At 33.6% G+C, this 25,221-nt stretch overlaps 5 protein-coding genes across 7 annotated transcripts; 2 read left to right on the top strand and 3 right to left on the bottom strand.

Annotated features, from left to right (window-relative positions):
* Positions 1 to 172: 172 nt before the first annotated feature.
* On the bottom strand, positions 173 to 1,844 carry LOC105251420 (lethal(2)neighbour of tid protein). The gene has a single exon (XM_011258236.3). The coding sequence runs from the start codon at positions 1,831 to 1,833 to the stop codon at positions 520 to 522; it is 1,314 nt and encodes a 437-aa protein (XP_011256538.2). The 5' UTR covers positions 1,834 to 1,844; the 3' UTR covers positions 173 to 519.
* Positions 1,845 to 2,738: 894 nt separating this feature from the next.
* LOC105251421 (mesencephalic astrocyte-derived neurotrophic factor homolog) lies at positions 2,739 to 4,664 on the top strand. The gene is made up of 5 exons (XM_011258237.3): positions 2,739 to 2,927; positions 3,360 to 3,464; positions 3,543 to 3,667; positions 3,765 to 3,906; positions 3,992 to 4,664. Exons 2-5 carry the CDS (start codon positions 3,380 to 3,382, stop codon positions 4,168 to 4,170), a joined length of 531 nt encoding a protein of 176 aa, XP_011256539.1. The 5' UTR covers positions 2,739 to 2,927; positions 3,360 to 3,379; the 3' UTR covers positions 4,171 to 4,664.
* Positions 4,665 to 4,855: 191 nt separating this feature from the next.
* On the bottom strand, positions 4,856 to 17,901 carry LOC105251422 (sushi, von Willebrand factor type A, EGF and pentraxin domain-containing protein 1; the record flags this gene model as incomplete). The annotated part of the gene is made up of 32 exons (XM_025414880.1): positions 4,856 to 5,448; positions 5,538 to 5,729; positions 5,810 to 5,981; positions 6,143 to 7,025; positions 7,165 to 7,301; positions 7,370 to 7,461; positions 7,887 to 8,060; positions 8,201 to 8,408; positions 8,494 to 8,708; positions 8,938 to 9,110; positions 9,264 to 9,373; positions 9,435 to 9,523; positions 9,794 to 9,951; positions 10,023 to 10,236; positions 10,299 to 10,398; positions 10,498 to 10,640; positions 10,791 to 11,087; positions 11,163 to 11,324; positions 11,536 to 11,748; positions 11,821 to 12,121; positions 12,245 to 12,339; positions 12,425 to 12,634; positions 12,988 to 13,236; positions 13,399 to 13,647; positions 13,821 to 14,021; positions 14,100 to 14,315; positions 14,726 to 14,908; positions 15,995 to 16,159; positions 16,335 to 16,517; positions 16,743 to 16,998; positions 17,147 to 17,434; positions 17,596 to 17,901. Coding segments are annotated over 32 exons (6,813 nt in total), but the record flags the coding sequence as incomplete, so codon positions are not given.
* A 121-nt stretch (positions 17,902 to 18,022) lies between these two features.
* LOC105251425 (protein SHQ1 homolog) lies at positions 18,023 to 25,203 on the bottom strand. Of its 3 annotated transcripts, XR_003123752.1 has the most exons (10): positions 24,964 to 25,203; positions 24,696 to 24,886; positions 24,387 to 24,574; positions 23,803 to 24,213; positions 23,601 to 23,724; positions 23,369 to 23,532; positions 23,096 to 23,253; positions 22,977 to 23,021; positions 22,401 to 22,597; positions 18,023 to 18,474 (listed from the first exon to the last, which is right to left on the bottom strand). XR_003123752.1 is itself a non-coding variant. In XM_011258240.3 (9 exons), the coding sequence occupies exons 1-9, from the start codon at positions 25,104 to 25,106 to the stop codon at positions 22,462 to 22,464; spliced, it is 1,560 nt and encodes a 519-aa protein (XP_011256542.1). In that variant the 5' UTR covers positions 25,107 to 25,203; the 3' UTR covers positions 22,347 to 22,461. The 3 variants fall into 3 exon arrangements, 1 of the variants encoding a protein (XP_011256542.1); XR_003123753.1 differs by lacking the exon at positions 22,977 to 23,021 and having other exon boundaries at positions 18,029 to 18,474; XM_011258240.3 differs by lacking the exon at positions 18,023 to 18,474 and having other exon boundaries at positions 22,347 to 22,597.
* LOC105251424 lies at positions 19,081 to 22,139 on the top strand. Its single transcript, XM_011258239.3, has 6 exons — positions 19,081 to 19,613; positions 19,685 to 19,966; positions 20,153 to 20,264; positions 20,409 to 21,009; positions 21,083 to 21,441; positions 21,780 to 22,139. Exons 1-6 carry the CDS (start codon positions 19,354 to 19,356, stop codon positions 22,053 to 22,055), a joined length of 1,890 nt encoding a protein of 629 aa, XP_011256541.1. The 5' UTR covers positions 19,081 to 19,353; the 3' UTR covers positions 22,056 to 22,139.
* Positions 25,204 to 25,221: the final 18 nt, after the last annotated feature.

The following is a 25,221-nucleotide window of genomic DNA, read 5'->3' as shown; positions in this document are numbered from 1 at the left end:
ATATATATAATAGTAATAAAATAGTATATAATAAAATAGTAATAAAATAATATATAATAAAATAGTAATAAAATAGTATATATATAAAATAGTATATATATATATTATATAATATTATCTTGACTTGATTAACATCACAAATTTCTTTAAGAATAAAATTATTCATACATTTATCAACCCATTGTCTTAAAATTTATTCATAAATCGTACAAAAGATATATATTATATAACACATGTAATCGCGCACGCTTAATAGATATAAGCTATCTTACAACTCTCTCAAACATGAGACAATATATTTCATTCCACAAACACGCACACATATATCAAACTATGAACGTGTGATAAGATTAAAAACTGTGGTGGGAAATATCGTGACATTTTCATTATATTATATATGTATAAAGATGCATTATTATTATCTTTATATATAAGATATTATATATAAAGATATATATACAAACGATGTAGGAAGACAATTCAGATAAAAACACAATATCAGATACATATATGTATTTACTACTTTTCTACCGTACTATCTGATTTAGTTTTAAGAGCACCATATAGCAAAATTATATGGCATATGTGCAATGCTGCGCTACTGAACACTGTACTTGGATATGTGTTCCAACACAACTCGATCATACCTAAGATAGTCAATTTAAAAACAGTCTTATACTCAGTACACCATGCAATATATGGTAATGTATGATAGTACCATACGTAGAATTGATAATGTAGTGATCTGCTAAACATGATGCCGATGAAATTTGCAAGGAAGAGGGGATAGACAAACAGTTGGCTTACGATGGACATGTCTAGCTTCTCTTTTTTAGGAACCTGGGACTTCAAGCTTTTCTCCACATCTTTTAATTTTGTGTATGATTCCATGTAAACAATCCAAATGCGCAGACAGTAGAGCAACATTAACACATGCAGAAATAATAAAGAGTGATGAAAGTATGGATGAACAAATACCTCCTCTGATAAAAATCTCCAGTTTACAGTCCACTTAAATTCAAAGATCCTACCCAAATTGAAAGCACCCTTTATGTACGCGATTGGATTCTCCAGTAGGAACGGAAGACCAAAAATCAACTGTATAAATGCGCAGATGCTTAATTGAATCAGCGTTTTGGACAATCCTAGGATGCACAGATAAGCGACAAGAAGCGCTGGAGCAAATAGCAGTATATTCATCTTGACAGATACAGCGAGACTGTACAGTACACTACCCAGGTACCAGCGATTGTCCAGGAACGCGTTGACACTCGCGTACAGCAGCAGCATCGCTATCGGATCGTTAAAGAGTCTCAAAACAAATATCGAGTGTATTCTGTAAGAAGTGCAGCACATCAGAATCAATACGTAAGGCGGCACTTTTTTAGTCCTGGCGTAAATTTTAAACACCAACGTCAACGTGAGCGCATATATGGCCACGTAGATGTACTGTGCTGTCTTTATATGGACACCATGAGAAGTTACGTAATAGAAGCCGGAGAAGATGTAGACGAACCCGGCAGGATAAACCAACGGTCCGGTATCACCTCGCAGTTTCGAGTAATCCATGGTGCCGTTCAGGAAGCCTGCCACCTCCTGCATGTAGGCCCTCCAGTCGATCTCGGTGTACGACACCTTCTCGATGATCAATATGTTCACGACTATTTCGGCGAGGATGAAGAGCGTCGTTATCGACGACAGTTTCCTCGGATCTGTCAGCAACAAAAGGAGTAGTCGCCATAATTCCCAGCAATTTTCTATACAACTCTTGTTGCTTCTCTTCGAGGACTTCTCGGGATTGAGGTTATACCTGGCTTCTCTGCGTACCGCCATATTGTCTGAAACTAGAGAATCATCTGAGAGCGGTCACTTCCACTCCGATAATCTTATGCTGCGTACATATCAAGTTCGTACATACTGGAACATCAGGAGGCCACTTTTGATTGGTCCGCCATTTTTAGGCAACTACCGCTCATATTCAAATTTTAATTACCCCATTTTGAATATAAATGATATTTATTAATGATAAATATTATAGATAAATAATGAAATTTTAATAATGATATATATAATATTAATTATATATATATTAATATAATATTAATATATAATGATAATTATTATGAAATTTTAATTATTATAATAGTGAATATTATATATACACATAATATAAGAGAGAGAAATATTAAATATATAAATAATACTAAATTTAAATATTAATAATATTAATATTATAAATAATAATAATTAAATTATAATGATACATATTATTAAATTATAATGATACATTTTATTTCAAATATTAAATATGGAAAAATTATTTTGACATATATTATTTAGGAAAATTTTTTAAATTAGTATTTTTTGGCATTTTCTACAGTAATATAAATATTATAGAAATACTAAAAACTAATTTAAAAAAATTTTTTCTTTAGTTCTAGTACTAATGCGTATGCGTTTAAGGGCAGATTTCTATGTTGTTTTCTTTCTCTTTCTGTCCTTTATTTTACAAAGAACTTTTTTCTTACAAATTATACATGTTCTACATAAAAATTAGACGCGTTTGAAAATCTTATCTATTGCATAAATTTATTCGATCAATCAGGATAAAGAAATATTTGCTCCTTTTGTCCTGATTGGCCAATCGAACGCTATTCTTGACCGAGTAGATTTTTGAACGCATGTATGGTTGAGTGTTTATGACTCATCGCTACGTCACAGCCAATGAACGTGCGCCAGCTGGGATTCCGGGTTTTTGACAGAAGCCAACGTGTATAAAGTCGTGTGCGGAATAAACAGCCGTTGAGATTCGAAGGACGTTTGTTAAAAAGTCAAGTGGATGAATTAAAATCATCGCGCGTTGCTAATTTATCGAACGACAAATACTTTGCATCGACGATACGTTGATTATTACATCGATTGTAACGGTATGTAACACGCTTATTTCAAATAACCTAATGCTTCTAAGATATTAGATGCTTCTAAGATATTAGAGAGTTTACATTTTTTCCGCGATCCTGTGATTCTTTCTTATTTTATGCGCTTTTGTTCTCGTATCAATAATACCTCACGTAAAGTTCTTATGAGTTGAGTAAATTTCTTATGTCTTGTATCTGAAATAAAAAAAGGATGAATAAAAAACGTCGATAAATGAATGAACAACGAAAATTTTCAATATTCCAAAGAATGATCTAACTGATCTTCTCGTGTCTTTTTTTACGAAGAATAAATATTTCAGAATACATTTTGTTAGAGCACTTATTTATGTAGATTTTATATACAATTAATTGATATACTAAAGTCGAAAATGTATTTATTTTTTTTTAATTTTAATGACTTGACAATATTATCTTTAATAGAAAATCAAAAGAAACGAAAAATGAACACTTCGGTATCGCTGATATTTTCCATATTTCTTGGAATTGTGTGTACTGTTACAGCATTGAAAGAAGGTGATTGCGAAGGTAAATATTACTTGGCCTTTACACTAAAATTTATGCAAATTCTTTTATAGTTTTCCTTAATTATGCACTATTTTATAGTATGTGTCGCTGTCGTCGACAAATTTAGTCAGACATTGTCAGCAGACATTAAGAGTGATCCCAAGAAGATTGAAACAAAGTTTCGAGAATATTGTAAAGGCACCAAATCAAAAGAAAATAGATTTGTAAGTAAAATTAATTTTTATAGATGAAATAATAGCAAATATTTCTTTAGCTAATTAAATCATTCAAGTTAAAATTATATCTATTATGTCTTTTCAGTGTTATTATTTAGGTGGATTGGAAGAATCTGCCACTGGTATTTTAGGCGAACTGAGCAAACCGTTATCGTGGTCTATGCCTGCTGATAAAATATGCGAGAAATTGAAAAAGAAAGATGCTCAAATATGCGACCTCAGATTCGGTATATATAATTTTCAAGTTCTTGTAATTTTTATCACAAATGCAAGATGTAAGATATGTGTGTAACATAGATATTTTTATTTTAGAAAAACAAATTGATCTCAACACTGTGAATTTGAAGAAGCTTAAGGTGCGCGACTTGAAAAAGATTCTGAATGATTGGGAAGAGGTGTGTGATGGTTGTATAGAAAAGACAGACTTTATTAAACGAATTGAAGAGCTCAAACCTAAATACTCCAGCAATAACTCAAAGAACGAGCTCTGAAGAATTATGGTCTTCGATTTAGACAAGCAATTAAGTTAGTATGGCTAAAATTTATTGTTTTAATTTGCAGAGGAATTGTTTACAGCATTTAGAACATGTATTTATTCATGTAGACATCCTCTACATGATACACAATTTGTATAGCCTTGTTCTGTCAAAGTTGTCTTTGATTGTCAAAGTGACAATCTTTTAAGCTAAAATATTTAAGTTCCATTAAATAATATAGTAGTTGTCATAAAACAAAAATTAGAATGAAACAAAGAATAATAGATAATGAACATTTTGTCAAATGGTACGTTTACATCTTACAATAATTTTGAGCGATGTATTATATCAGAAGCCTGACTTTTCTTTCTCTGATGTAGCCATGCTAATAATGTACCTATTTTAATGAAGGTGCTTCATTTATATGACATCAACTCGTTAGGCGTAAATTAATAGACACAACATTTATACAAAAAATTATTTTCACATATATTTATTGTTCTTCCTCAGATAGTGATATGCAGATATGTTTGTATGATATGTCCAAATGATATTTATAACGCAATTTATCATGTATTTATGTGTAAGAGATATTTTATTCAATTGCTATATGTTATTATAGTCTTGTTCTTTAATTATCTATTTGAAGCGTGAAACACGAACAAAATGTACAATTGAACTCGTGTAATATTTGTCGTGGCCAGTATTGATGAATCTATCGTACACGAATATGCGAGTTCAACACAATGCCAATTTTTGAGATGAGAATTATTTGTATCGATATACACCAACTTTTACAGTTAAACATGAAAAAAATATATGTATTCTCAAAAGAGGAGTACGATATATTGAAATTAACCATTACAATACGAAAAAATTGTGCATAAATAATATTTAGATCAAATATTACCGCATATCTGTACGTACTATTCTGTAAATCTCAAACTAAGTTATTTATTTCGTGATAAGACTGCGTGATTACGTTTTCTATATCACATTCGTAAATCTTGATACGAGAAACTCAGAAAGAAATAAAAACATGTGTGTTGTTATTAAAAACGAAAATGTCATTTTACTGAATTGTGCGCGAGAAAATTCAATCATCGTGTGAGAGTTACGTATTTTTATTTCCGTTACATTTCAGGGATTCGTTCCATTTCCCGTCGGCTTGACATGTAATCACTCCCCGCTTTTTACCATCGGAACACACATAAGTCAATTGATCTTGAAATAGATAAGAACGGCCATGAAGCATGATTCCAGGCTGAATCTGCGGTTTGCCGCATGATATTTCTGAAAATAGTAACGTAAATTTAGATGGTTTGAAGTTGACTTTGATAGTAAGATGGATAGATTTAAAATTATTATTTTTTTATACGCACTCGAACATCTGCCGTTCATTCTCGACCACTTTCCGCTTCCCAAACATCTTAAAGTCATTTGTCCAAATACACGATAGCCCGGAATACACTGATAAGAAATCATGTTACCGAAAATAAAATTCTGAGTTTTTTCGTCAACATCTCGCTTTAGTATCGCATTCGCGAAGATCGGCGGCTCTCCGCATGCTACAGCTAAAAATATATAATATATAGGGATTTAGAGATGTCTAATATTTTCAATTTTAAAAGAAGAAAATATATACGTTACTTACGTTTGCAAGAGGGTAAAGCGGACCATGTGACGTTCGGTAGACAAACAGACCGTTCATCACCTTCCAAAACATATCCGTGACGGCACTTGAAGATCACGACGTTGTTGATCGCCTTACGATTGTTTATATCATCGGTGTTATTAATATTATCAATGTACCCATATTTTGGTATCTAAAATTCAAATTCAAAATTAATATAATTCAAAATTAAATATTCGAGACTTTTGTACATAATATTCGTTTATTTTCAAACCTAAATCTTTTATTTTATGGCATATTTTTTTCATTAATATTTATAATATTGATATTTCGAGAAGTGTGTGCCGCAATTACCTCCGGGGGTGCACACGAACTGTCGCAGACGTATGTCGAGTCGTTCAACAGCTGTTCCAATACAGATTCATTCAACGATAAATTTGAAACTATCCATTTTCCAATCTCGTTACACATCCACGTTATATTCGAGATTGTTTCGTTGATAATCAGCTTGTCCAGGTTCATCTGTGTGCCATTCCGACACGTTAGGATTATATGTTGCCCGTAAGCCTTTCCCTCGGCAACGATCTCGAATTGTTTATAGGTGCTCGTGACATTCTCCATGCTATGCCATTTTTCGTTATCGAATTCAAGCGATATCACATCGTTTTCGTTCTCCAACTTTTTTATAATCTTAAAAAGCGGATGATCCTCAACGGAACAATTGCGGGGCGCGCAAGAGGCGAAAGTCGAGGACCAAGTTTCGTTGGTGCACGTTCTGACATTGTCTCCGATCAATTCGTATCTCGGATCACAGACGATGACGATTTCCGCGCCGGAAACGAACATTTCCGGAGAGATTTCTTTCTCGTCTGTTGCTATACCATCAACAGATTCGGACATCGCGTCTCCCTCCTCGGGAATTTCGATCGTGCTATTGTCTTGTTTCCTGAGGAAGATTCTTCCATTTTTCATACGATCCGGCCAAGGACATACGCGCGGAACACAATCGGGGACGAATCCAATCCAGCTGCCGTTGGCCAAACACTGTAGCTTGAATTCCGTCAATAGACTGTGATTTCCGTGAAATTTGTACCCGTGATGGCAAAGGAATCCAACGATATCATCGTAATGATACGTTCTTTTGGAGAGATCGTCGATTGTATTCTCCTCGGGACCGTAAACGAAAGTCTGGTTTGATTTATTGGAATTCGCGAAGGCGACGTAGCCGTGTTTTATTCTACATATCCGGAGAATGTAAAATAGTTTTACATGTTCTATTAAATGAAATTTTTTATCATGCACAATACTTTTTCTTTGAATAAATTTTTGACCTAATTTAAAAAAGACGAATCGTGCGATACATGCTTAAAACGCACTTTTTCGGCGGAGGACATCCGTAAAGTATACAGGACGGTCTCTCGTAATCCCAAATACCGGTCTCTAAACAAGTCAAATATTTTTCCCCATGTAGACGATATCCGGGACTGCATTTGAATTCCAATTGTTGGCCAGCCTAAAATAATTAATAATTTACTCGAAAGCGCGATACATATTTTTTGCAAAGATAAGCCATATACACACCTGTAATATCGTGATATCATCTCTTTCATTCTCTTCCAATATGTATTCTATATCTCCGTGTTCGGGGGCTAGCAAGTTTTTGCATGTCATTCCTATCGGGAAATAAGTTTGGCAATTAATATTTGAAATTATGAAATATTGAACTATATTCATTTTTATAACAATTATTATTGTATAGTATATATTATATACTAGTATAATATTATTTATTTTTACATTTTCCCCTTTTTTACAATAACCACAGTATATTAATATTATAATTATGCAGTTAGTCTTCTATTTTATAAGCTCTTATATGTATAGAAAAAAATATTCAATATTCGAAAATTTCAATAAATTAATCACATTCTAGTTTTGTCTTGTATCAAAAAAGATGATCAAAGGGATGATGTTTCTACGACTGAGTTAAAGTTTTCAATTTTAAGGTATTTGTTCTTTTATTTTGCTATGGTAGGAAAAGTTAGGCAAGGATATAATTTACACTTAATAGAGATATTTTATTTCGTAATCGTGTTACCTATGCAGATCGGAGGCAGGCCGGTCCACTTTCCATCGGAATTGCAAATTCGATGAGGATTCCCTCGAAGTTCGTAGTCCTCGGCGCAAGAATAATATATCTCATCCCCGAATGAATACGATTTGCCATAAATATATCCTCGCGGAAAGTATCCCGGAAAGCCGCATTTTATTTCTTGAACGTGAATCAGAATCTTGAATTTCTTCATATTAATTGAATTATCATCAAAATTGGTCATTATCATTAAATTAAATGAATAGTAATTAATTTAATAATAATTAATCTCCTTTATTAAAAGGATCCGATGGTCTTACTTGTACAGATTGGCGTATCGTGTCCTTCCCATTGGCCATGCTTGAGACATTTTCTAGCGAGGGACCGGTGTTCCTCACCAGCGAACCGAATCACGTATCCGTTGTCGCAATAATACGTTACCTCCGACAGGTCCTCGCTCACATTAATATTACTTTTGAACGGTACTACGGGTAAGGGGCAGCCGTGACAAAACGGGCTAGCTAAGATCTAAGGATATTATGAGATGATTATCGCTTATGATCCTTCTAAAATCGAACGCGAACTTTGTACAATTTAACGCGCTTGTAATTACCACAATATCGCCGTGAATATATTGTTGCATCTGCGCCCAAGCTACGACGTTCCCATGATATTTTTCACAATTGTTCCATCGTGCTGTAATGTTCTTCTCATCCAGAACGATGTCCCATATATCTAGTAGGCCGAGTTTTCCCAAAAACGCTTCCGATTCCGAAAAGCCACCCCCCAGATAATCTTGTTCTTGTCCGATAACGAGGGATCCATTGGCTAAATAGAATAATTGCGCAATCGTATAATTAGTTGTTTTACATATATCATAGAGATGATTTTTAATAATACAATTCAATAAAATATTTTTCCAAAAAAAGATAACCATTCCGTAAATTTTTATAAACTCGAGCTCTAAAATATTTTATCATAATTTTAAAAAATTTCAAGTTAAAGTTATGATATGAAAATTATTACTATATAGTTAACATTCTGTACATTGCTTTACCTTGTATGACAACTCCCTGAGATAAACGAGTGCCGCTGTCTTTGAGGACTCCGTCGACAAATACGCGCCAGGAGCCGTATCCGTTTTCCCAAGTAACGCACAGGAAATGCCAATAACCATCGTTGACTTTAATATCGGTCACGACTCTTTCCCCGTTAATATACAAGACGAATCTGCGCAAGGATATTAAATCGTGGAAAATTTGTTCGAATAGATTGTGTCAGATATTTTATTTTTATTTTATAAAAAGATATAGAGAGATATTTGTTTATTTTTCAAAACTTTGATAAAATATATATATTGAATTTCCGTGAACATATAATTACCCGTTATAATCTGTCAATGTAAAAGCGTTGTCGTGAAACATTGTCGCGTACGACAACACCGTACCATAATTGAAAGTGTCCATCGACTGTAGCCACAGACAAACGGACAACTGCAATCAGTAAATTTAACGATTCTCAGTCGGTTCAATTTCCTGTTCTTTTTCAATCTACCTGAGATAGATCCTTCGCGAGTTCTTTCACGATGACGTAGTCCGTCGTGCTGGACTTTGTAAAGTGCATCACATAATCAGATGACAATTCTGCGGCCATTAAAAAAATGTAATCTTCTTAATTGATATAAAAAAATAATAGATATTTATTATTGAATTGCTCGGAAAATTTTCTAATCTCTTTTCTCTGTGAAAGAGATATAAGAAAAAAATATATAAACTACAAGATTAAATTTTCCAAATAATTCAATATAAATTATAATAATACGTATAACAAGATATATTATTGTCACAAAATAAAACTTCTTAACAAAGTATCTTTATGACATTAACTCTTGCGATATTCAAGTTTTAACTTGCCAGTTTCGCAGTTGCGTCCTGTGAAAAGCATTGGGCAACTACAAGTGTAATTGCGCATCTGATTGATGCAATTCCCATTATTTAAGCAAGGCGACCTCTCGCAGTAATTGATTCTCGTCGCGCAATCCTCTCCAGTATATCCGTCGGGACATTCGCACCTAATCGATTGCGCACATTATAAATGTATAATTATAACTTTTTATATTCGCACAATTACCGTCAGATGTACCTGTAACTCTCTCGCGTTGCATTTTCCTCCTTGACATTTACGCAAATCGCGTTCGCGTGACATGGTAGCCAGTCGCAGGGCAATAGGTTGCAATGACGGCCTAGGAATCCGGGTTTGCAGAAGCATCGCCAGGTTCCGTTGATGGTGCGACATACGGATTCCTCCTCGCAGGGCATAAGCTCGCAATGATCCATCCGAATTTCGCAAAACTGACCTAAACGATACAACGAAACAGGAAAATGCTCGTTGTCAATGTATTAGCGAGGACGGATGTACCTTCGAATCCGTCCTTGCACTCGCAGGTGAAATCACTCTCGGTGCTCGTGCATTTTCCGCCGTTTTGACAAGGATTGGTGGAACATTCGTCTATATAAATCTGCAAGAAAAAGTACACATTTTTTTGTATACTGTATTTATTCAGGACTTGTTATTTTTTATTGCGAATCTATCCATTTCGAGATGAATTCTCGTTTACCTCACAATTGACGCCTGTATAACTGCTTTTGCACGTGCACTCGTATGTCACAGAATTATCAGGATACCGTTGTACTTTACACATTCCCTCGTTTAAGCACGGCGAAGAATTGCATGGATCCTTGAACTCTTCGCATTTCGATCCTGAACAAATAGATACACGTGTAATCAATCTTATTGGTATAACAGCAAAATAAAAAATAAAAATTAAGATTTAGAAAAAGAGATGAAAAATACTTTTGACGCTAATATATCATTATCTTATAATTTTGCGATTAAACAATCACATCTTACCCACGTAATATTCTTGACATTCGCAGGCGAAATCGCCTTCATCTTGAACCACGCATCGCCCACCGTTTAAACACGGATCCGTCCGACAATCGTCGATCTTATCGTGTATCGGCAAGCAGTCATGAATATTTGCGGAGCCACGCTTTTCCGTCGTCGTATTGAACGGACACGGTGAACATTGAGTTTGTCCGTAGCTCGGCTGATAGAAACCGATGTCGCATGCGAAACAAGGCTGCGTAGCTAAACGCGATCCGTGATAGCGTTTATGCTGAGAATAATATCCTGGTCGGCACATAGCTGTACAAAGAAACTGAGGACATACATATACAATATATAAAAAAATATAAGAAATTGATATGACTAAAGTCTTACGAATGCAATCTTTCAGCGATTTCACGTGCATCCTCTTCGTGAAAGTATGCTCCGGACAAGGTATGCACTTTAATGAAGCAGTTGCATTCTGATATTGTCCGAAAGGACACGGTTGGCAAATTTTTATCGAGGCATTATAAAAAGTACCCGCGGGACATTTTACTGAAAAATGTAAAAATATATTCATAAAAAACGCATAGCACGCACAAGATATATACACGTAAACAAATTGTTACATAGAATTGTGTAAGTTTTTTTGTATAAATTATTATATTAATGAAAAAGAATTAACTGAATTATATTAAATTAATATATTAATTATTATATGAGAAATTAATATATAAAATAATGTATATACATATATTTTACTTACCGCAACTGTATTTCTTCAGCACACTTCCGGAATCGCAGAGATCTTGAGGCTCCTTGAACACGAGATGTAGATTCAAAGCTAACTTCGCAATTTCCTGGTTTGTTCTGTTATTCAATAAATCTAATTTTCCCAAATTCTTCAACGTGTCGATTTTTTCTCTCAACTTTTGCACTCCTTGTTTAGGATTTTCAAAGTTTTCTTCGATTATTCTGCCTGTAATAATAGAAATAATTGCTTTTCGTTATCCGAATAATGGATAGAGCTCGATTAAAATTTAATTTGTACCTATAAACTTAAATTTAATCTCTATCCTCTCTTTCTTTTGTCTGGGTCTGGTTTTATTTTTATTGGTATTGGAATTCAATCTAGCTACGCGTTTCAATCTTTCAAGTATCTTATTTTTTTTGAATATAATTATAGATCCATGATTAAATCTTCGTCTTCTTATCAAATTGTCCTCGAAACTTTTTGATGTCAAAAGATCCTCTTCGCACTCAGGATTAAAATTAACCAGAGAACATTCGAGATCGTTGTCGCAAATATCCAACACTTTTGATTTTAAATCATCAATAATATTATCACTTAACTAGAAATAATATATTGTACAAAAATTATGTCTTTCTATGTTTGTAAATTAATTAATTATTATATATATATATATATATATATATATATATATATTATATTAGATAGAAATAGAAAAACTTACTTCATGGAAAACCGTTTCATTGTCGCATATTGTACTTCCATTGCTTTGCAATAGCACATTTCCCTCCTGAGATATCGTCTTTAATATTTGCGCTTCTATTAAAATAAACGAAATCACATAATTTCATATCAATTAGAATAATAGCTAATCAATTATCCTTGGTAAATATAATGTAAGTACCTGAACATTCCGGTAGATAATTATCCTCCCATATATGATCGCTAGAATTACATTTTAACAACAACTCATCATCGACAACATTGAAATTTGTTGGTTCGAGTGCAAAATCATAGCCTTTTTCGCAAGTTAGAGTGCATTGCATTTTGCGATCGTCTGTCGAAGAACAATTTAACCGCCCATTGGTAGGTTCTGTCAAATTTTTGCATATATCTGTGACAAAAATTATACTATAATGAATCAACAGTTTTCGAGTTACAAACAATTAAAAAAGAAAGAACTTCTCGCAACAATATTTTAGTTGAAGTTAAAATATAAACAAAATTATATTTATTAGTAATTTGAGATAAAATTAATGACATTTTAATTTGAAACTTAATTTTAAGAACATATAGTAAAAAATGGAAACTTGCAAAATAATGTTTTAATAAATCTTTTTTGACATTTTCGTTAAAGAAAATCGATTTCAAACTGATTAGAGAAACTATTATTAAAACAGAGATTTCTACATTATTCAAAATTCTTATTATGGCAAATATAATCATCAACCCCTCAAACAAGTTTACCTTCTACTATAATATTCAATATGCAACTCGCTCGATTGCCATACTTGTCGGTAGCATTATAGAAAACTCTCGTTCGCCCGATCGGAAAAGTATTCTCGCCAGATTGATGGCTCTGATTAACTCGCACCGAGGTCCTCGAATTATCATAGAAGACAGGCTCATCCCATGTCACATTATTAAGACCATTATCAAGATCGGTATAGAAAGTTGGCGGATCGATGCAATTTTCGATGGTGGGCGGTTCTCGATCTACAATCATTTAAAAATATCTGTTATCTTACACATATTTTTATCCAATTTTGTTGATCAATTTACTTTCTCTCTTGCAAATATATTTCTCAAGAGAGTAATTATATATTTAAATAAATATAAATATATATTTGAATATATATTTAAATAAATATAACTTACCAAGAACTTTGACTTTAAATTTACATCTGGCCTTGTTGCCGTTTGCATCTTGCGCTATGTATACCACGATGCGTGTACCGATTTTTACCTTCCATGGCAAGACGATGTGCGGTTTCGTCCACAAAATAGGCGACTCGTTCGCATTATCTATCACCTCGGGTACCGTCCAATTCACATACGCATAATTTCGACCTTTCACGGTTTCCACAACAATGTCGGCCGGACATTTGATCAAGGGTGGTATTTTGTCTATATCACGTTTGAAATTTAATTCATTACAAAACCAAGAACGAAACATTGATATTTAAATATGATTGATATTTAATCTCTAGATAATTTGTAATTGTACAACGAAAAGAAAATAGATAAAAAATTTGTTTTACGATGAAACCATTTTTAATCTTGATTTGTAATTGACTGACCAATGCATCGATTAACGTTGTGACGATGGGACCAGATTCCTATACGTCCGCTGCACGATCTACTAGAGGGTCCTTCCAGGGTGAAACCCCCGTCGCAAATAATTGTGCAATTGATGGCGAAGGACACTTTTGCTGGACCGGTACAAATTTCCGGGATAATGTTTCCATTCGCGATTCGCGGCAGAGGTTCACACTTCACAGCTACCAAAGAGACAATACTTTCATTAATATCAATGCATCTTCTATTACAAACTAATGTCGAAGTTCCGTCATTTTTACCTTTGCACGTGACTTTCAGACCGTCCCACCGAGACAAGGGTAGACAGTTACGCACTTTGCTGCCGCGAAGCTGATAACCAACATCACATTTGAATTGACAACGCGTGTCGATCGGATAAACAGTAGAGTCTTCCTCAAATTGTTGTTGATAATCCTCGTCATGTTCGCACTTCATATGGCCATGTGCAGGTGCGCGTAGAGCCGGACACGTTTTTACTGCAAAAAAATGTATTAATTATAATATAATTATTATACAAAAGTTTTTTTATAATATAATTTTATAATATAATTTTATAATATAATTTTATAATATAATTATTATACAGAAGTTTTTTTATCTCCCATTCTTAATATGTAACACAATAATTATATTATAATTAATAATTACATTATTACATGAATTATAATATAATGAATTAATATTAATAATTGGATTAATTAAATAATTAATATTAATGTTAATTATTTATACTATAATTCATGCAAATAAGAATTTATGAGAAATTGTTCATAAGAGCCAATTTTGGAAGAATTTTTCTATTTATTCAACATTATCGAACTTGGTGTTAAAATGTTAAAGTCCTTCACCCCTTTTTTTATATTTTTTACGTAAACGAAAAATTTACATAAACACTGCGGTTCGTTGCCGGACCAAGAGCCATCCTTTCCGCAAAGTCGAATGCTGTCTCCCGTGAGATGGAAGCCGATTCTACATCTTATGCCACACGCCGCATGCACCACGTTGCTACAAGCGCTCGCCTTCACTAGGTATCCGTTTTCAGGAACTCTTAGTTTCGGGCACGTTATAGCTGAAAAATACATCTACTGTATATATTACATTCTATAAAATGTTTGCGAATAATTTCACATTGTATTTGCGTTGACAACCTCAAAAAGTCTCCCTTTTTAATCGGATCTATTTATCAACCGCAAAATTTAATATTCCTTATTTTTTATTATCATATTTATTAAACATTTTATGGATATACGTGGTCAGAAGGTTCGCGATTTCGTCGCGGTATTTCGAGATTTGTCCGAGGATTTAAAGAGAGCGCGATCGATACAGATAAAATGGTTTTCGAAGTACGAGCCTTTATTGAAAGAATACGAGTGAGTGCGCGTTTATTAAAAATGTAAATATACAATTTTATATTATATAATGTTAATATTAAATGATACCGAATTATTTTGAAGAAAGCTACAACAGGAACTGAATAAATTATATAAAGAGAGAATCAAGGATGCCATAATCAAGGATGATGCGGTTATCGAAAAAGAAAGAACGTGTTTGCCGATACCGATTACAACTAGCGGCGAAGTACATTGAATTAATTAATAATTATATTGATACAAATATTCTAAATTAATAATTTTTATTTTTTAATTTAATTTTCTCTTACTTATTCTACTAAGGTCCGATTGCACCAACGTTATTCTAGCTTTAAGCGAAACTAAAATATATATCTATCTTTATCTTTCTTTCTTTCTAAATAAAGACAGACATATATTTAAGTTTCGCTTAAAGCTAAAAACATTTACATTTCTATATGTAATTCAATATACTGTGAATTAATATATATCGCGTAGTACGGATGGCTTGCGTCGAAACCCGAGTTTCGCCTGGAGAAATACGGCTCGGACATTGTAAATTATCCTACCCCTTTCAAAGATATAACTCTTATTTCGGGAAATATACCGACACTCGCGGTAGGCAAGGGTCTCATTTGAAATCAAAAGAAAAAATTTCAACTTTGTCATTACAGAGCAATTAATTTGAAAGTACGTTGAATTCAGCGATTTCTTTTTGTGTCTCATAAAATTATTAATTGTAAATCTAATTGGTGATTTGAACGATAATTAGATTTATCGAATGCACACGATTTATTATTTATTACCCTCGCATTTGTAATCGTTCGTGGTAAATCCAAAGGCGCACACGCAGTCGAATATCGAGGTCGCAGGAATCTTGATTGTAACGTGATTCGCATCCGGGCAAGGTATGCATACAGCGATGAAATCCCCGGAAGCGTTTCCAGAAGCATACGTTCCGTTCGGGCAAGCTATCACAAGGACACAAAAGAGAAAATTTCGAAAACTTTATAATTAAGAATCGAAACTGATACATTAATTGTATAGAAAAGTAATTAAATATATATAATAATAATCAGAAAAAATTAAATATATTGAATAAGTCACAAAAATAAATTTGAAACGCATCTTCTCTTTTTCACCTACGTTGGCAGAAACCTTTAAGACCGGAACCGTAGTAACCGGACGGGCAGATACAGGCGTAACGTCCGGTTGCGGTACCGCAGGTACAAATCGCCATATCGTCGCAGCAGGTTCGATTAGCATCTGAGCAAAGGCTGTTGCAATCGGTTGATACAGTCACGGGCACGTACTGTCCGGTTTTTAAATCTAATCACATTTTAATTTAGATATATATTATATTTGATAAATTTTTAATATAAATATATTTAGAGTTATTTTAAGTAAATTATAAACATTTTAATTTTTAAGTATACTTTCCTATTTTAAAATTGATCTTTATCTTTTATATATATCAAGTATTTATATAATAAAATATTTTATACATAAAAATATGTGTAATTTTCAAAGGATGTTCAGTTACAAGATGCGCACCCCGATGCAGGGCGCGTCGCGCCAAAGCCTCGAACTCGGCGAAACTGTCGAGGAGATAGCTATGCGTGTACCCGGGTGGACTGGCGATGTCGTGCAGCTCCTCTACGTTTCCCGTACGGATGCCGAACGTGAACACGGTCGCGCCCGTATTCTTCAAGAGATCGGCAGCGGGTCGCGGATCGCCGCCGTTGCTGAAGCCGTCGGTTATCAGAAATACCACCTTGTTCGCCTTTTCGCGACTCTTCTCGAGGATCGTCTTGAAATAAAAAAAAAAAAACAGCTAATAATCTTCGGATTCGAGCGAATTTTTTTTCTATAATTTTAATAAATAGCAGTAATTAAGTATTATGTTTTCGTCCTATTTTCAATGGCGGCAATTTTTCCCGGAAATACAAAACACTTACCAGCGCCTCGAGAAGAGCGCCACGTGTATAAGTTCCCCCGCCGCTGTAAGTGATATTGCCGAACTGCTTGTTCAGCAAGTAACACTTGTGATCGTTCGGTCCATGTCGCGAGATCTGATCGATGTTACGATATACGTTGCCTCTGCCGCCGAAGGTGACCACCGCGACCCGGGTGGTCGTCTCATCCACCGTAAAGTCCGACAGGAGCTTCGTCACGAAATTCAACTCGCTGCGGAAGTTCTTGGAGCCGATCGAGTCGGACGCGTCCACCAGAAACACCAGTTCCACCTGGACGACATGCGATTCGGGCAAAATCGTTCGATCGGACGATCCCGTTCAAGGAAATCAAATCAATAGACAATCAATCTCTGCTCGCATCTTTTTTTCAATGCGTTTTATTTAAAGAAAAAAGGAGAGAGAGAGAGGTATTATTCTATCTTTGGATCTACCTGATTGGTCTCGTTGCGCAATCGATCTATGTGCATCTTCAAGAGATGAGACAGGATATCGGTCTTACTTTTCAGCATCCTATCGGCATCATTCAGATTCTCGTACCAATAACGTCGATCCCCGTTGGCCTTTCGACCGAAATTTAGGAACGTCGATGTTACATTGTCTGTACCAATCTCATTGTTCGATTGCCCTCCATTGAGGACATCATCGGCGCACTTTGCGAGATTTAATAATAGAGAAAGTACTCCGATTATCAATGTCAAAATTTTAAAAAATCCCATTGCTGCGGGCTCCATAAATCGTTATCGTCTTAATAATAATTTTTCATGAATACGTTGAATCCAAACAAGATATTTTGCTGAAGCGAAACAAGATATTTCGAGACTATTTTATTATTACAATTTTTCTAAACATACAAGTTAAAAAATCGTACATTTTTGCTCTTCTTCTCGTGTATCTAACAGAGATGATCTTTAGCGATTTGTTTCGGGGATCAAACACGACACTTTTACGACCACAAGCGGAAAGAAAATTCAGATGTAGCGAGAACGTGAAGTCGAGAGTTTATCGTTAATTACGTTAATTATTCGCGTGTGCACTTGATTACGAAAGCCGGTCGCACATAAGAGAGACGAGGCTCTACTGAGAAAGTGGCAGAAAATCGCGTTAAAAGAGCACGACGCGAATGAAGACAAGAGAGAACAAGGGAGCCTCTGTTCGGTCGAGTTTCTTGAGTTGGCGAGCGCGTATTTGTGCCTGCAGTCAGCAATTTGTCTCGTCGAATACAATTTCATTAGCGCAAATAAATTCAGCGTCGATTTTTATTATGATATATCGGCATTATATAAAATTATCCCAGCTTCAATCCTTTGCGTCTGAAAAAAATACGCATAATGTATTCAATATTTATCCATGCATTCGCGTTATCGCGCTGAGATAGCGCATTTTTTGTGTTCGACGTAATATGTGTATCTATAAATAAAATGGATCAACAAAAAATAGTTCGTAGCCGACTGATTTATACAAAAAAACCGAAACTGGTCAACTTTGTTTTCGAGAAAAACATGTGATTATGATAAATTCAGTCGAGTTACCTCTTCGTCTTAACTTTGAAAATTGTAATAAAGCCAAGTGATATCGTTTTAAGAATTTTTTTTATTTTTTCTAATTGTATCTATTTATTTATTTATTAAATTTGAATACTGTATCATCATTAGTCTTTTTTGAAAACAAAATTGACCTTTTCGTACACATCAATCAATTATAAAATAATGTTTTATTGTCACCGAATATCAATATAATGCGGAGGGTATGCGAAGTAAAAACAAAACAAAAATTCGCCCTGTGAGATAATTAACTATTTTGTTAACTACTAGACTCTGTTACGCGATGTTTCCATCGTAAGAGTCATGTTTATGTCGCTCGTGGAAGGGATGAGTATAACATATATGACATGAGAGGATTGCTAGATAGTTTCCACTTGACCCTCATACGTGTCACATGAATGTGACATGTCGAACAATTTTTGTGCTTTATTAACGTGGGATATCGTTCACTTATACATATACCGTCTAAACGAAATTTATTATCTCATTATATATTGCCTACTGCATATTATAAAATCTCTTCATCACAGCCAGAGAAAGATATATCACCTTGATTTGATTCAATTATGATCTCCAAAGTTAAAATCAAATAATGACTAATTAAAATTAAAATTACTATGCGTGCAAGAGCCAGTCAGTGTATCAGTCATGTTAGTCGCGAAGATATTCTTAGTGATCGTAGTCCTCGTCATGAGTTTCGCATCGGAAGAGACAAACTACTCGCGTCTTTTGCGCGTACTTCGACTAAGTGATCATCGATCATCCGACACGAGGAAACGGCGAGGAGACGAAATCAATTACTTCGAGCAATGCAGTTTCGTGAGCATGTGGAAAGGACAACTTGGCCACGTGAGCGTGTTGGCTTTCTTGGATCCTGCCTGGCAGTACAGCTTCAGACAGGCCGTCATGTGAGTTGTAAGACTTCGTAAACGAGAGAAACCTCAACGCAATTTTTCCCTACCCTAATCCATCAATTTAGGCTGGAGCTATTGAGCTTACGCTTGCGGAAATCCGGTTTCCCGGATGTCCGGCTTTTCGTGATAGCACCGCCGCCCAATTTGACGGAAGACAAGATCGAGGACGATTACGAGAGCGAAGTGTGGCGGAAAATAACAGCGACGTACGAGATAGAGGAGTTCGTAAACACCAATCTCTTCTTCGAGGATAGCGAGTCGGAAATAATCTTTCTTCAAGATGATCCACAATTTCGAATATGGGAGAGATTTCGGGCGTCAAAGGACCAAGTGGTCGTCATCGATCGGTGAGTGAGATTCGAAGACCAATGGCTGGTTTCATTATGTTTATTATACATAACGTTTTTACTAATTTGAGAATAAAAGCGCTATATTTCGAGAAATTATATAATTATCTCGATTTTAACTGATTTTAAACAAATTTTAAATACACGACTAAGAGATCCAGACACGCATTACCAAAATGATTTTAGATGCGGGCAATTAACGTATCAGATAATGGTGCCGTGGAGTATCTTATATTTTCCTTATGTGAAAGCAGCTATTCTGTCCACCCATCAAGAGGACCCGTGCGGTGGATGCGATGTGAGTGCATTTTTTAAACACATTTATCACAATCTTCCATGATAATTTAGAATGTTACACACTTATTCGCATATACCACGAGTTACTATGAATCGTTTTGGAATATAATTATTAAATATAATTAATGAAATATAATTAATTTAGCCCACCATGTATCAAGACCCAGATTACGAAGACTATTTCCCAAATTCAAGAAGCACCACTAAAGGAACGGATCAATATGAAACCGATAAGATTAACGCCGAGCTAATCTGGACCACCGAACAATGGTCTTCGGGAAACGGCAGCGTACATCTCGAGGAGTCACTAAAAGAGGAGCACGAGACAAATATTGTACCTCCTGTTATCTCCGACAAAATAACACACGATAGCGATGACCTTTCGAATTTTTCTAACATGACGGAATCCTCGGTGATGTCTGAAACTACTTACGATAATGGTACGACTGCGTTTTCTCCTAATCCGAATGAGACGCGGAGACGAGAAGATTTGAAAAATGCCACAGCCTCCGATGTAACAGAAGAGTTACAGCAGGACGTTCCTCCGAGACGAGATGAATCTACGCCGATGAGCGATAATTCTATCAGTTGGAATGCGAGCCATCGTGCCTTATCGTCGAATGAATCAACAACTAGCGAAATAAAAAACGAATTTATTTCCACGACAAGCATTTCAGAGACTGCCAGAGATGACGACGAAGATGCGGATAGTCTGATCGATGAAAACGAGGAAAATGAATCAATCGGTAATAATAATGTTCTCGATATGTTCAGCCATAAGTTGATGATCGTTATTTAATTCGACAAATTATTTCACAGGACATATCGGAGAAACGGAGGAAAGCACGTTAGCGTTACACGTAATTATGCGTGCGCCGCACGTGCACAGAAACGGAAGAAATACAGAAAAGCACACGCATTTAATACTGAAGATCGGCAATCCTGATTTTCACGGGCATCTGGACAATTTTAAGGACATGGATCTTCAAGTCGCAAGCTCCGAAAAAAATGGTTCGAAAGCCATCGAAGTGAATCAAGAAAACGCCAATCGGACTTATGTATTCGATCAGGATGAAAGCCCGGGATTGTACGGGGAAATAGCGGACTATTGGAGAGAAGATAACGATGACGCTAATAAAAATGAGTCTCCTAACAGTGCTGCTTATAGTGATTCTACGGTAATGATCCCTGCAAAAGATTGTATTTATAGTACACATACATGCAATAGAATTGGGATACTTTTGCATTATGGAGGAAAAATGAAGAATTTCTAAATATAGTAGATTCTCCTGTAATTTTGCTATTTTTAACTTTGATATTTCTTTTGTACTCTTGGAGATAACACGACATTATTGTACACAAAAATGCATATGAAATATCGCCAAAATTCCGAAGATCTACATTGAATATTTATTTATATATTTTATTATAAATCATTTTAGTGCAACATATCATTAATAGTCATGTTTGACAGTACATTTGTTAATTTAACATCGATTTTATATTTAATTTGCAGATAAGTTATAACGAAAAACATCATATTAATATCAGCGGCGATGCAACGACTCCTTCAAAGTCATCAGAGATAAACGAAAATTATTCAACGGCAAGTATTACAATAAACACGTATATTAATAACTCTACTAATTCACAAAATACAGTTAGATTAGACAAAATTGATTCTTCAATTAATACAAGTAATGAGATCAATAAGAAAGAAGAGATGCAAAGTAATGTAATTAAACATTACAATAAACTTTTAAATTGGATTGATTACAGATTAAAACGATAAATCTTTGTATTCATTTAAAAATATCATTAATGAAGATGTATTCATTATATCACTTTTACGTTAGTCGATGTATCACATATCACATTTAAATATAAAATATAAATGTATATATAAATTTATATACCTTTGTTAGTAAATAGTTTGAAAAATAATTTCTATGGGAATTATATATATAATTATATATATGATAGGTTGGGCAAGTACATCAAATGAAATAATTGATACATAGAAAATAAAAAAAATTTCACATTTAACAATTTCTGTTAATGTATATTTTAAATTTAATTACTAAATTAAATATTTTTGCAAAAAAGTTTAAATGTTTAATTCGTAAAATCGATTTACCTTATATTACAAACGAAAAATGTAGACTACTCCTCAAAAAGGATTAGTTTTGTCACTTTATTCAAGATTCATCTAAATCATCAGAATCCAGACTGCTACTACTGCTAGTAGTACTGCTACTTGATGTAGTACTGCTTTCAGAATCTGTTTCAGAATCTGTATCGCTGCTATTCGTTGAACTTGTATTGTTCAATAACCTGCATTCAAATATATAATGATTAAAGAAATAAGAACTGTTAGAATAATTAATATTATTAAAAATCTTATTTTTTAATCATATGCATATATAATTGGATTTAAATTTAAAAAATATCTAGAATTTTATTTTTATGGATACTGGAGCAATGATTATTTCATGTTAAGCATTAGTTATTTAGTTATTATATATAATCAAAGAAATTGCACATTATATACATCATGGAGCTAATGTAAATTAAATGTGAATATGACATATATATGTGTGTGTATATACAGATGAATATTAAAAATATATGAAGAATAATACAAATGTTAGGCACACATATATGTTAAAAAACAGTTGTATTAATGATTAAATCAAATATATAAAATACTTACAAATGCTTAAAAAATTGTTTGTTATCATGATATATATTCTTTGGCCTTTAAAATAAAATTATAGACTATATAAAATACGAAGATAAAATTCAAAACATTTTATAAAACTCTCTACTCACTTTTCTTTCTCAGAATCATTATTCAAACATAATTCATCGATTTGTCCAACCATCTCATGAACAGCATTTTCTATAACTAATCCTTCTTCTTGAACAGAATAAGCTGCCACTTCCAGTTCTACTAAATCTAATCCCATACTTGCTTTACTTGGATGAATCTTTATAATAAAAAATTTACATATAAATAAATAAAAATTTACATATAAAGAAAAAATAGAAAAGTGCTCTCTAAATAAATATATTTTGCAAATATATATTTTTTTTTAAACTTACATCCTTTAACATAGACTGAAGCGATTCTATCAAGGATTCTGGAGATGCTTGTAACCAAATTAAAAAATCTTTTATATATAATTGATTTAATATGTATCTTGGTTCATATGAATTGTTGAATAGGCTATGTATCTCGCAGAAGATTTTGATAATGTATTTTTTTCCTGCACACAAAAATATTTAAAATAGTAAAAACTCATCAAAAAAAATTCATATTTCAATTTATACTGACCTAATGTTATGACTTTTTTAACATCCTCAAAAACTTTCATAGAAAGGTTCCAATTTCTGTAAAGTGGGTAACAAAGTGATCTTCGAAAGCAAGCAATAATAATTTCATCCACAGAAGTAAAATTCTGAAAAGAAATTTTTATAAATTAGTCTTTTACATATCTTTTTACAATAGAAACATATTTACCGATTAATAAACATACTCGGAACCAACATAATGTAGAGCTTAGTTTATTAATGGTCCAACTGCTTTCTACAGTATTTTCTCCTAATGTTGTTCGATGGTTGTAACAACTGGCATATAAAATATCAATAAGATTTAAAGATAATTTTTTAATATCTTCAGCATCTAATAAATATTCCTTATTTGGAAGTTCTTTTAATAAATCAATCTCAGCTTCACTAAATGTGACTTTATCTTTCTCTAGCCCCATTATGTCCCAATCTGCCGTATATGTTATATATGATTCGATGCATTCTGGCTCCATAAGATCTGCCATATAATGTTCTTCATTGAAATCTGTCAATTCGCGTTTTTCTTGCAAACTTTTTCTTTCTGTTTCAGGAGTTGTATCAGGGTTAGGAAGATCTATTATTTCCTTAATCCATGCTGTCTTTAAATTTACAGGAAAATATATATTATTATTATAATCATATATAATATAATCAATTTATATATATATCTATATCAATAAAAAAATGTTTGGAAAATTGATATCTTATATGCTTATAATGAAAGGATTAACAATAAATTTTTTACAAGAGATAAAATATTATAGTAATATACCTCGAAAGCAGTTAAAGCTCCGGATATTTTGTTTGCAAAACCATACTTTGGAGAGTTTATAAGAATTGTGACATTTTCTGATGGATTATTCTGAGGTATAAACCAGTTATCTTCAGAATCATCGTTATTTGTAACATCATTATCATTTAAACTGTCGTCAATGTTTGCTGAATTTGCAGATGGATTACCTAAAATTAAGTAAGAAAAAGATACATCACTAATGCTAAATATGTTATATATGCCATATTACATATACATATATAAAATACAACAAAAATATAATTTTTATATCATGTTTATACAACTTACCAATTACTTCAATATTAGGAATAACAGTACTTTTCTTTTTTGGTGGCGCTAAAAGAACAGTTATCATATCCAAGTTTTCAAAGTGTTCTCCTTTATTCACTTTAGAGAAGTGTAAAATAAAATCACCCTTTTCATAATCATAAGAACCAGAAGACGAATTATCCTCCTCTATTTCACCTGGTAACTGTAATCTACAAAAATCATTCGGTATAATTCTGTAGTGTATAGAAATCAAGAAACACGTACGTGTTCTAATTCGCGTAATTACCTCAAGTAATACGGAGTGGCATAAAACCTGACATCTGTTTCCTCAACGTATACCTCTGCATCTTTTATATTGGCGTACGGAGCGTGTATTGTTATCACGACTTCTGCGTCAGTTTGCGTAATTTCAAAGCGCGGAGTCAACATTTTGCTCTCATGAATACAATTTTCTAACAATGCTTACACGAAGGAACTCTCAGCATGTATTTTTTCCGACTGATAACCCAACCTAGTCTAACCTAACCTTTTCTATTACTATGCA

Source organism: Camponotus floridanus, unplaced genomic scaffold (genome assembly GCF_003227725.1).
Source record: "Camponotus floridanus strain SB8 unplaced genomic scaffold, Cflo_v7.5 scaffold1, whole genome shotgun sequence".
Lineage (NCBI taxonomy): Eukaryota > Metazoa > Arthropoda > Insecta > Hymenoptera > Formicidae > Camponotus > Camponotus floridanus.
The sequence above is the reverse complement of the archived record's forward strand: the minus strand, read 5'-3'. Positions and strand labels throughout refer to the sequence as shown.